This window comes from Pteronotus mesoamericanus, unplaced genomic scaffold (genome assembly GCF_021234165.1).
Source record: "Pteronotus mesoamericanus isolate MK-2021 breed Mesoamerican mustached bat unplaced genomic scaffold, CSHL_Meso_final contig_2, whole genome shotgun sequence".
In the NCBI taxonomy this organism is placed as follows: Eukaryota; Metazoa; Chordata; class Mammalia; order Chiroptera; family Mormoopidae; genus Pteronotus; species Pteronotus mesoamericanus.
This window is the reverse complement of record NW_026555084.1, coordinates 30,837,054-30,850,550: the sequence shown is the minus strand read 5'-3', so window position 1 is coordinate 30,850,550 and position 13,497 is coordinate 30,837,054. Positions and strand designations below refer to the sequence as shown.

The 13,497-nt window shown below is 37.9% G+C and overlaps 1 protein-coding gene across 1 annotated transcript in view; it reads left to right on the top strand.

The window, feature by feature from the left end:
* The window catches only part of ADAMTS19 (ADAM metallopeptidase with thrombospondin type 1 motif 19), a 228,382-nt gene extending 215,396 nt beyond the window's left edge, over positions 1-12,986 (top strand). The window contains 2 exon segments of the mRNA XM_054568513.1: positions 10,301-10,478; positions 12,670-12,986. Of these exon segments, the coding sequence (XP_054424488.1) occupies positions 10,301-10,478; positions 12,670-12,821 (330 nt within the window). The 3' untranslated portion in view covers positions 12,822-12,986.
* The last annotated feature ends 511 nt before the right edge of the window (positions 12,987-13,497 follow it).

Below are 13,497 nucleotides of genomic sequence, written 5' to 3'. Positions count from 1 at the left end.
ATATTAAATGCAGGAGATTAAATGAATTCTTTTCTTCACTCCTGCAATAACTCTTCCTCCCTACCCTTTCCTGCCCAATGCATGTGTCTTTTAAAAATTTTTATTTTTCAGTTACAGCTTACATTCAGTGTTATTTTGTATTCATTTCAAGTGTACAGCATAGTGATTAGATGGTTAGACAATCAGATACTTTACAAAGTGGTCCCCGATCAGATGGTGTTTAAATGTTGAAAATATAAGGGTCTGAGGAGGGAGGCCAGCTCGAGAGGACAAGATGCAGCCGAACAGACTCCCTCAGACACGCGCCTGCGCGGTGGGGAGGGCGGGGGCAGCCAGGGCTGCGGAGGTGACCGAGGTGGGAGCAGGAGGAAGCTCCTGGGAAACGAGAGAGGTGCCCTTTTAGGGAAGTTCGATGAGACGGGGATTGAATCAGAGGAAGTTAGAGAAGCCTGTGTCTTTATTCTCAACTCAAACTTCCACCTCCCTAGGACTGTGCTAGTGGAATATTTAAAAGAAAATGTTGTATTTTGTTTCCTCAAGCCATATCCCACTCCCAGCTTCCTTTTCTGGAAATATGTCGATATTGTCTTCCCATTTACCCAGGTGGGAAGGTACTTGGCCTTTCTTTATACACAGTAGGGTTTTGTCTCAGTTGCTGTTTTTTTTTTTAAATTTTCAGTTACAGTTGACATTCAATATTATATTCGTTTCAGGTGTGCAACAGAGTGTTTAGACATTTCTATAACTCACTACGTGGTCACCTCAGTAAGCCTGGCACCCGCCTGGCACCACACATAGTTACGCCACTATAATTGACTATGTTCCCTGTGCTGTACTTGACATCCCCGTGGCTGTTCTGTAACCAGCAATTTGTCCTTGATCCCTTCCCCTTTTTCACCCAGCCCCTCAACCATCCGCCCATCTGGCAACTGTCAAAATGTTCTCTCTATCTGTGAGTTTGTTCCTGTTTTGTTTGTTCATTTAGTTTCTTCTTTAGATTCCAAATGTAAATGAAATCATATGGTGTTTGTCTTCCTCTGTCTGACTGACTTCACTTAGCATAAGACCCCCTAGGTCCATCCATGTTTTTGCAGATGATAAGATTTCATTCTTTGTTTAGGGCCAACTAATACCTATATTTATGTATACATACAGAAACCCATCTTCAGCCGATTGTCAGTGGCCCTTTAGTCCCAGTGTGGTACTGCCACCCTTATTTTTTCTCCAGGACTGGAGTAACAACCCCTCGTGTGCTCCCTGACCCCCTGACACCCCTCTTTCACGTCCGTCACGCCCAGGCATGACTTCCTCGCTCTAGCCTGTAGCCCGGCACTTCCGGAGAATCCCTCCTGGCTGTGCTGCCCTCTACCAGACACGCACTCTCGCACGCAAAGCTTTCCCTGTTCTGGTCCTGACCTACCTATTGAAAATGGCCTCGGTATTCTCATGGATTTAGGATGTCCACTAAGCTCGGGACTGAACAGTGCATACTTCTCCACCTTCATGTCTCTGTTTATACATCTCTCTTTGGCTGGAATGACTTTCTCCCAATTATCCATATCCTTTGGGGACCACCTCTAGTGACCGATTTTTCAAAGGGCTTCTCCAATTAATGGCAGGATTTGTTTGCAGTTTTTGACTTTATTACTTTTTCTCAATTAATAATTCGTTGCCTTATATTGTTGCTGTTTCATTAAGAATGTTTTCACCCCTTCACATGTCTCATTAATCTGAGTGACCAGACATTGCACTGCATGTAGGGATGTTTATTAAATAAATGATTGCTAATTTTTCTCACCAAGTAAACAAAAAAAAATGTGATACCTAAACACTGTATTTCTTTTCTTCTGATCCATTTTATTTTGGGGGGACCTAATTCTATAATAGCTACAACTATATGACAACTATATTTTCCTACAAAGAATTAGTAACCAGCTTATTTTTCTCCAGGAACATTCAACTACCCAAAATAATTTTATGTAAACACATGACTCCCTGACATACTCCTGTATGAAAAATCAAACTACTTAAAAATGTGACTTCAAAACGAAGAAAAGTAAATCCACCCTTATTTGAAGAACATGCTATTTAAGTCAAAAAAAGGCGCTTAGCATTGAGCTTCAGGGAAGCTGGCGGACTCCACGTTCTCGTGAGTCCACTTGGCAGGAACATCTGCCAGCAGGTTAGACAGAAATTATCTAACCTGGAAGGAAAGTAGTGGACGGAAGCAAAGCACACTGAGGAATTTTCTCTGTGAACTGGCAAGGACAGTATTTATTTCAGGCTGGAATAAGTTAAAGGTGGCTATATAATGCTCTCTGTGCTATTTTAAATCAAGACTTTATCTATTAAAACAGAACAAAAACACACACTTTTCCCACATGGCTACACAAGGATCTGATCCATTTTTGACCTAGAATTGTCGGGCTGGACCTGGAAACTGTGTTATTTGAAAAGGAAATTTAATCACTGTCATCCCAACAGTTCTCCCTGGTGGCAAGATGTTTCACTGCAAGGATAGCAATAAAATAGAAATGTCTTAATTATCTTCTTTTCACCTCTGTGACAGCCTGTGATTGATAGTCTGAGCACTGTCAGAATTGTATCTGAGCCCAAGACTTTGTGTTTACTAATTGCTTCTTAATGCAAAACATCTTGTTTTTCCTTTTATCATTGTGGTGATCAACATGTACTTTGATATAAAAAATTATTTTGGGGGTTATTTTGACAGTCCTTTCATAACATAGTCAGTTCTCTGCTAATCATTCATAATTCAGATTACTTTCTGCTTGATTTTGCCACACATTTTCTTGATTTGCTGTAACTATATGCAAATGTTTTCATTAAAGAAGCAAAAATAGTTTGAACTGTAGAACCAAACGATGAATTAATTAAACACATATGCAAAAAAAAAAATTCTCAAATGTCTGACCTCTAAGAATAGATTCAATCCCAAATACCCGTGTGTTAAATAAGGCAGATGAACTACTTTCAAAAGATGCTGAAACACTGACCAAAATAAATAGTAAATCTTAAAAAACAAACCTAACTTTTGTTCCTTAGTATGTTTGTTTCACACTCACTTTATTAAAAAGTTGAAAGATGGAACTGCCAAACATATACATAAATGAATAGGAATGCTGCACTAATAATTTCCACTAGAAGTCATCGTTTAGTTTCCTTATGAGATCCATTCTCCACTGTGAATGCTACTTCAGTCTTGTTAAAACCACTTTGGAGTAATCCATTTATTCCCAGAGACACATTATTCAAGTCAGTGCTGTGAACCTTGTTATAGATTGACACTTATCACTGCAGATTATATCAGGTTCTATAAGGTTGTGTATTATATTAGTCGAAAAAAATAATTTGAACTCTTTTTGCCAATGACAATTTTCTCTTAATTTAGGAATTCCTATTTCTTACGGAGGCCAGCTGGAAGGCAGTAAAGCATTACAGAGCCTTCCTTAGCTGTTGGCCTGGAGAATACACATTCTCTCCAAAATATATATCTTTGGCACAGCCGAGAAGGAAGGAATCTCGGGTAATCTCTGTGCTGGCCAAGTGTGAGAACTATTATTTTTAACCCCAAAGCACACCGAAATTTGTTTTTTTATGGAATTCAAAAGCAGACCAGTGCTAGTTTAGTTATGTGTCTTAACCAACAAACCTCCAAATAAGTACCTTTTAGTAGTTTGTATTTTTGCTATTGGGCTTTCCGTCTCTTTGGTTTGTAATGTTCAAGAGGACATTTTACAAGACTTACAGCTTGAAGAGTTTCACAGTTTAACATTAGCATTTAACATACATAGATAAATAGTGCCATAAGCTCACTGGCAAACTAGTTGATTATTTAGCCTAAGTCTACGAATTTATTATACCATCATTTCCCAGTTGGTTCCCCAGACTAAGTTATCTCAATATTCAGAGTAACCACTAATGCCTAGCACCAAAACAGTGTCTATTGGTCCTGGCTGATGTGGCTCAGTTGGGCATCAATCCATAAACAGAAAGGTTGCAGGTTTGATTCCCTGTCAGGGTACATACCTGGGTTGCGGGTTCAGTAGCGGGGTATGAGAGGCAACCGATTGGTGTTTCTCTCTCACATCGATGTTTCTCTCCCTTCTCCTCTCTTAAATCAATAAGCGTGTCCTCCAGTGAAGATTTAAAAAAAAAAATGTCTATGTGACTATTCTAAAGTCCTGAAAGGAAAGTTGATCAGAAGTACATAGGTTACTTACTTGGGCAAGAAGAAAACGATGTTCTTTGGTCATTTTGACAGAGTCAAGATACTAGGTAGATTACATCATGAGCCATTATGGAGATTCCTTCATGATCCATGAATTTTCAGTGATAGAAAAATAATTTTATATCTTGCAAAAGTAGACTCAAGTGGTACTATGGCAAACCTTGAGAACCTCCTAAAATCACGGTGACTGTTCTCACTCATTTTGACATTTTACAAGTTTGCAGGTGACTGTTTGATGCCTGTGTAGTCCTTTTTCTTCAAATTAACCATGTTTTACTCATGTCTATAATACAGAGCATGCTTGCTATCATTCTAGTATTTAGTGGATTTATGTAAGTGGGCACGGTGGTAGTCACAGGGACAATAAGGAGCAATACATTGACGTTACTTTTAAATGATGCAGAGTTTTGATAAATGTTCAAATGTATCATAAGAAGAATACTTCTGTATAAAATAATGAATATTTAGTAACAGAATACACTCATATTTTATGTGTAGTATTTGATCCATCAAAAACTTACACACACCATTGTGCTAATTAAGACCTAATTATCCTCCATGCATCAGATTAGACTTGAAAACTTAAATAATTTCATCAGGCCACAGTTATTTGACAACACACACTCACTACTCTTAAATGTACTAAAATGATAACTTCAATAAAATGTCTCAGGATAAATGGCCTTTCCTTGGACTCCTTCTATGAGGTGTTTGCATATTTCCCAAAGTATTACACCAAGATCTTAGCAACACTGTCTATTAATGCCATAAGTGATGCTATGTCAGGAATAAAACTTCTATGGCTGGTTTCTTTCTTTTACTCTTTGGGCCGTGCCTCACCATCTACCTGTCCTTTGTGATGGAAGAAAGGATTCCCCACCTTGGCTTGTCCGTCAGATGGACATCATAGTCATTTAGAGTTCATCTCATTCCTTGGTGTCTATGAGAATGCCGCTGTTAAGAATTTTTTAGTGTGGTTTTCCCTACATTTTTTATTTTCCCTCATTTGTTTGCATGTAGGCCAATCCATATATTTGCCAAGTAATTCTGGCATCTTGCTCTCTTTACCAATACTGGCAAGTCCTGCCCATTCAATAAAACTTTCCAAGAGTTCACATCTATATCTATCCTCAGATCACCCTTGCCTGTTTGTAGAAAATTATAAACATCTGAGTTACAGGTCTACTAGACTATTCTGCCAACTTGAGCATTGCTTATATGTCCCAACATATTTCCCTTTCCATTTATTTAGGTGAAATTTTCTTAGATAAAACAAAGTCAGTCAGCTCTTCTTACCTGGTATAAGAAAGACAGGAGGAAAATGGAATTTTAGATATTGAGTATGATTATACAGTTCTGTAATATATATCTCATTTTAAAAGAGGATAAAGCCCTTTTCTTGTTGATTTGCCACCACTTGTATTTGTGGTTCTTGTTTACTAGACTGTTTAATCTTTTAATAGTTCAAACTGACTTATCGAGAAAGTTTCCCTTATTGTGTCTTGTGTTTGATGTGAAAGCTGCAGAACAGACATAATTTAATACATAATTTAGTTCTAGAAACTGTCACTGTTTAGTGACCCAGGTCAAGAAAGGATTTATTCAAAGAGAAATCCTTAGCCACGTTATCTAAAAACATTAGTCATGTGTTCTCAAGTAGATGGATATGATGAACATCACTAAGTCAACAAAACAAAAGTTCATTTTCAAAGATGGCGAGGCTCATTTCTTAGTGAGAAAGAGGAGCGGCTAGCTTCCATTTCCTTGTGCCGTGTTGTGTCTGTCCACATACTGTTTTTAACGCCAAAACCCGATGAGCAATTTTCTAAGCTGCTCTAAGTTTGTTCTAAAGATTACTGTTTCCTTTCTACTCCAGTAAAGCTGGATGTCAAGATTGTGTTTGCTGTTCAGAATGAAAGGCTTCTAATTCACAAACTTGATTCACCGGGTTTCAAAAGGCCCTTCAGGGCAATAGTGAACTGTTTGGGGAATAGAATATTTGTCACACAATGCAATTCTCTCTTAAAATACTCTTTTCAGGAAATTTTCCTTGTGAAAGAGAGATCATTGGCAAGTTATCTGATATACCCCGTGTTTGTTTACCAGATGCTGGCAAATTGAGGTGACATTTTAGCATTTTGGCCTTTAGTAGAAGTCTATAGTGCTATTTTATAGCATTGTGTTTTGTAATAAAGTATGTTGAATAAAGTACTGGCTCTACAATATTAGTAATTTCTGCTATTTTTATTTTCTGCATGGGATCCTGAACATATGAGTGATCAGTAAATATTTGGCAAACCAACAAATGATTGAATATTCTGAGACAGCCAAACAAATTATATTTTGGGATTTCACTTAATAGAATTTTTGTCATCCCATTGTTGGGTAGTACAGTGAATAATTAGATAATGAAATTAGAGTCTTTACTGTTACATAGCTCCAGTTCTTAAAAATTGCCAGACTACAGTAACTTTTAATAAGATGTTTGGAATTTTTATTTTCATAGTAATTTAGACCTGAAATTATAACTACGACCTACTCTAATGCCTTGCTTCCCAAAAGAAAAAATAAGTTGCAGGTAAATTAGTTGCTAGAGAAAATATTAGAGCCCAGGTCTCCTCATTCAAGAATTAATTTTGGTTTTTTCTTTTAATGCCAGTCTTTAATCATAATAATGTAATTTGAGAGAATATTCAATTATTTAGTGGTATTTTCAATAATGAAGTAATAACTAATTTAGAATATACTTAAGGGTTTCAACTCTTTAAATATCTGTTCATTTTTCACATATTTGTAATAAAATGTTTACTAAAAATATATTTTATAAAGAAAATAATTACTAGTAACAGCTTGATATTTTATTAAAGTATAGTAATGAGAATTAGATTCTAAGGCTATTAGGCTATTTAATTCTGTACTTTATAATAAAGCTTATTCTGTGTCCTTCAAAGGCAAAAATGAATCTGTTTTAGTTAAATGAATTCTAGAATTCTTCTTATTATCTGGATCCTATTTTTTATTTCCAGGTTATTCCCAAGTAGAAGTTACAAAATTTAACTTGCAAAGAAATGCAACTCACATTTTTTTTCCTAAAGTTTTTCAAATTTTTAGGAAAGACATTATCCGGCCATTATCTGCTAAAATTATGTATTCTGAGTCATCATTTGTCTCTAGTTACTATACTGAATTTTTTATAATTCTGAAAAATGATATGATACTTTAGTTTGCTCATGTCCTTTGCAGTTGATATAAATTAATCAAAAGTACATACGAGGTAGAGCCTGCAGCAGATCCCTGGCTTCGGGGATACGGCAGAGAACCTCCTCTACTGATGAGAATGAGTTCATCTGCTAGAAAGCTTCTGGGGGGTTTTTGGTTTCTCAAATAATGTCATTACTTTCAAGAGCTACATAAATTTTAGGAGTAGATCCTGGAATGATATTTTTCCATATTAACTTAACCCCTTAAGAGTTTTTAGTTTAACTCTCTTGCATTTTCTTAGAAATATTTGTCTAAGAAGCATAATGTCTTCACTTACATAAGTATATCCATTTTATAGAGTGACATTAAGATGCTTTCAGGGAAGAAAGAGCACTTCAAACAGTCACTCCTCATACAATAGTTTTAAGTTATAATAAAGCTTAAACTGAACCAGAACATTCACATGCGGCAGAGGTTAAGAAAAAAATCAGATTTAAAGGGACGTAACATTCCAGTTGTTGTTCTTTCAATCTGCTATCTCCAGAAAGCTACAAATTCATTAGATACAAAGAGGGTATTATGTAGAAATGTTTGCAGAATAAAATTTTGAAAGATCAGCTATCTATAAAGTAGACTCACATAATGGCATGCACAGAGAATCCCATTGTTCTTCGTAAGCTACATTCATCCCTGACATGTAAGTTTTATTACTGAAGGTGGCATAACAATGAGCCTAATTTCAAGAGATTTACTGTCTGCCAGAAGAGACAAGCTGGGTGCTTTAAAAGATATTAATCCAAGACAAGAACTGATATAAATTGGAGCATGTTGACTACAGAACACATGCTATTGACCAGTAGTTTCCAAACTCAGGCTGCAGAGCAGACTCACCTCACTTAGAAATTTCTAGGCCTTAAACTCTACAATTAAAAAAAAAAAACCCAAAATCTCCAACTGATTCTAAGGGATAGCCTTAGATATATGGATGTATGGTTTTAAACCATAAATATGCATAAGTAGTTGGGGTAATTTGGAACACCTCAGGGAGGCAGTGACTTGAGATTGCAATTTGAAAAGCAACCAGGCGTTTGGAAAGGAGTAGCACTATGAATGCAGTTGTAGGTGTGGGAATAGAAATTGCCCGGGCATGATTAGTCTGTAATAGAGCAGATGCTATTCCTAAAGTGAAGGATGGAAAGTAAGGTTGAGGGGGTAGGTAAACACCAGCCCGGAGATCCTGGGATACTGCGCTTTATCTTGTAGGCAATGAACTGAAAAACCAAAGACTTTTGTCCAAGGAGACTGTATATGTCAAGCAACTCGAAAGAATACATATTCAGTGTTAATAAGTGGTATTGATTAGAAGGCTGGGGACTAAAGACAAAGCAAATATTAGCAGGGTAGGCTTGGGGTGAAAAGGGTTTGTGTAGAGTGCATCTTGTGCAAATGAAAATAAGAGCTGGGACCCATGATAATGTAAAAGAAGAAGTGGTAGCAAAGAGAATGTAATCCTCTAACCATGAGTTGGTAAAACACACAGGGAAAAAGCACATTACAAACCTTATGCCTGTGTATATCTAAAAGGTGACAGTCAGAAAGTACTTACCAATTTTCAATTAGAATACACCAGGATTATTTGGCTAAATATCAATATGAGTAACTGTATAGAAAATAATGTGACTAGTAAAATAAATCACCATTTTCAGAAACACAAGCATTTTCCCTCTCTCACAGGTATTTGTGATACCATAAAATCATTGTATTCTCTTAGTCTAACGAGCACCAGCTTATTTTTGTAAGAAATCAAATCTGGGGTTATGTGGGGACCCAGGAGACTTCTCTAATTAAAGATGATTATACATGAAATATGTTTTTCTTTGCAAAATATCTTACAAATGAAGATTATACAATATTTAGCTGAAATACAAGAATCCATAAAAGGGTACTTTATTAGAGAAATCTAGATTATCAAATATTTTTACTGGCACAATATTGGGTATCATGTCATCTGCCAAGATAGCAGTTATTTCAATAACTTATCAGGGTGATCAGCCATGTTGAAACTGTTGATATACATTTGAAGACCAGAGCAAATGGAGCTGATGAGTAGACTGAAAGACTGTAACAAGGATCCAGGTCCGTGGTTGGGTGTATGCTAACTCTTGAATATCAATGACTGGATTAAAAAATAGCAAACCAGCCCTGGCCAGCCGGTGACTCAGCTGGTTGGAGCATCATCCCATACACCGAAATGTTGCAGGTTCGATCCCCCATCAGGGCACATACCTAGGTGGTGGTTCAATCCCCAACCAATGTTTCTCATCTCTCTCTCTCTCTCTCTCTCTCTGTGTCTCTCTTTCTCTCCCTGTCTCTCTCTCTTTCTCCCACTTCCTCCCTCTCTGCCTTCCTTTCTCTCTAAAATCAATAAACACAGCCTCAACTGGGGATTTTTTTTAAAGTTAACATTATAAAGAAGTGAAAATTTATTTTGAAAAATAGCAAATCAAGTTCTTGCTGCAAGCTAGATATTAGAACTTTAAAAACTGACTGCCCAAGTGCATGTCTGATATTAGTCACTCTATTCACTCCACGTGAAACTCTCCAGCTTCCTTTCTCCATCTTTACTCGCCTGCGTCCTGCGTTGCCCAAAGCTCTGCCCGAGGCCAGCCAGAGGCACCAATCACACTGTACCCAAACGTGAGTGCCCATGCTTCTACCCCATGTTCTGCATCAACTCCGGATGTTATGGCTCATGTTCAGATGTAAGAAGTACAGGGAGAGGGTGGCTCATAGCTTAGAAAGGAGAAACAGCAAAGAGGACTTTTAACAAGCCTTCCGTATCTCTCCTAGTGCTCAATTACCTGTGGCAAAGGAATGCAGTCGCGTGTTATCCAGTGCATGCATAAGATCACAGGAAGACATGGAAATGAATGTTTTTCTTCAGAAAAACCTGCAGCATACAGGCCCTGCCACCTTCAGCCCTGCAATGAGAAGATTAATGTAAACACCATAACATCACCTAGGCTGGGTAAGCAGACCACCAAAGGGGATGCCTTTGACACTTGTGGCTTCTTCTATTTTGCACAGAATTTTAAGCTTAGTTATAAATGTATACTAATTAATTTGGTCCTGACTAAATTGGCTCTCTTGAACTATGGTTTAGTCCAAATGGCCAGGTTGGTACACAATCCCAAAGACTGAACTCTTTGGATTTTGGAAGCCGTCTCCTCAGAGCCAGACCCTGGAAGGATGGGTGTCACACCCAAGGCCGTCATAGCAAGGGTGGGAGGCTGTAGCCACACATGGGGTTCTGGCCAGTCCCATGGCAGAACCGTCAGTTAAGGTGATGTCTCGTGCGAAGGTAGGCTGTGGCACGTGCCTTAGAGCTCCCTGCTGTGAGTAGCCTTCCTTCTGATCATGGGTATAAATTACCCTTCGGAGAACCGAGAATAAAAAATTGCTTTCAAGATGAACAGGTGCATGGTGTATATGACCAAACAAGAGGTACCATTTTTTTTCATATTTAAAGACATAATATTAAATAAAATAACTACTAGCAACCTACTGATTTACATATATTTTATGATGAAAAATGCTTTCATATGCATTCCTAATTCCAGCTATTTACTCCAATCCATCATGAAGAAGTACGGTATGTATTTTAAGTAAATATAGCCTGCACTTGCATAACAAATATTCACGAATGGATTAGCCTTTATGTCTGTGGCAATTAGTGGCTTTTACCAGGACGGCTGCTGGGCTGTTATTGGGTTAATCTATGTTTAACACTTTGAGTTTTAATCTGTGCTCATAATCTCCAGGGGAACAATTTGATCATTAATTGTCATAGATATTCTTCCAGGCATAAGATTCAATCAAATGAAAAAGTTTGGTTCTTCACGGAAATACAAAAATTTTCTTTTTGGGGCCAAATAATTAGCATTTCTAAGAAATCATCAGTGCAAGTAGAATCAAGACTAGTTAAAACAAAAAGTTAAGTAACTCTGGAGCAAATGCAGCTAAATCCATGTATTCAAGAACAGCATACTTGGAGCCCTTCTTGAAATGTGTGGCAGGAAAGAATGAGTTAAAAGAAGAATCTAATTAAAATTGCATTTTTTTCTGTTTAGTATTTCTTAAAGGTGTACCCTCAAACACAAAAGCACAGTGATTGAAAAATCCAAGGTTGTTAAGTGTAAAATAATAAATCCTATTAGAATAGTGGCAAAAGAAAAGAACTGTAGCAGGAGTGACTTTTATTACACATGCCAGAACACACTGTTTCTTCACAAAACCAGAGGCCAAATTTATACGACCAATTTTTTTATATCAAGTTCTCATCTCAAACACTTTAATGTAATAAATTTCAGTCATGTGATAAATGGCTTTGATTTTAAAGGTGCATGAAGTCATTACCTCCAGTTCTCCCCCTTAAGACTTGCCTGAACAAACAGAATAGAAACTGACTCACAGAGACAGAGAACGGACGGGACGGCTGTCAGAGGGAGGCGGGCGCGGACCGGGTGGTAAAGGTGAGGGAGTGACGCGTTGCAGTTACAGAAGAGTCCCAGAGACAGACACTCCAGCACAGGGAACACAGCCCATAACACCGCGATGTTGACGCCTGGAGCCTGCCGGGCACTGAAAGCTGCCGGGGGGCCCCTCTGTGAAGTCCGCGATTGTCCAGCCCCTTTGCATACACCTGAAACCAATACAGAATAACATTAAATGCAAAGCGTAATTGAAATATTAAATGAAGAAAGAAAAAATAAAATGTGGGAGCCTATTATTGTTTTGCTCTTTCTTTATAATTTCACCCATAACAATACTTATTAATTTTCATCTCCAAAAAGGTAGATCTATTGAGCACGTTTGTTTGTCTTTATTTAACCTTCTCACCTAAAAATCCAATAGAAACAGAAACGAAAGTCATCAACTTGAACCTTAAAAGCCATTTGCAGGACAACTCTTTGAATGTAAGACAGCTATTTTTAATAAGTGAGGACATGATGCATTCGCTTCCCCCCTTTATTTCAGGCTGTGCGCGCGCACGCGCGCACACACGCGCGTTAGCTCCGTCTTTTAAGTCCCAGAGGTGATACCGTATAACCGAGTCCAAGTGCGTGCAGGGAATGCCCACTTACATGGTTGCTCCTTGCTTCTCCTCGTGACAGCTGGGGTACCGGCAGGTGCTGAGTTCCCTGTGTTCTGTTCCACAGCTGCTCTGACTTTCAAGTGCCTGGGAGACCAGTGGCCCGTGTACTGCCGCGTGATCCGCGAGAAGAACCTGTGTCAGGACATGCGTTGGTATCAGCGCTGCTGTGAGACCTGCAGGGACTTCTATGCCCAAAAGCTGCAGCAGAAGAGCTGACCTCCAGCGGGCGGGCTGGCTCCCAGCTCTTTGCGGTCACATTATTTATAAACACACACACACTAGCATGTTTTTCAGATCAAACATTATCAGATCACGTATAATTTAATCAAATTAATTTATTTGGGGGCCTGCCAAACAGCCAATATGGTGTTTGTTTTGGTGCTACAAACATTGTGATTTATACTCTAGGGCTTCATTAGTAATTTTATATGAATACGTTGGATCCAGTTACCAGAATAAAGGCAAAAAGGTAAAAAAAAAAACAAAAAACCCAAAAAACTATGATCATTAGGCTTAAAAAAAAATCTTTTTTTAAGAGTTAGGGCTGTCTCTGAGGTGCTACTCTCTCCCCACCAATACCATTGAGTTACGCAGGATGTGTGCTAAGTTAGTGTAATAGTTTAGCTATCTGAGGAGGAAATTGTTTTTGTGTTTTGGTGTCCTTGCGCAGAATTAGCTCATTTTCTGTCCTTGGAAGGAGATGTGTAAACAGAACACACCTCGTAGTGTTGAGCAGGTTTTTAGAGAATGTATTATGAATTTGGTTCAGATTTAGAGACATCTATTGGAAAAATTCTACTGTAATTATAACCTTATTTTAATAATGGAAGAGAAAAAGTCAAAATAGAGACTTTGATCATGTTCATGAACATGTACTTGAACACAAGTATTG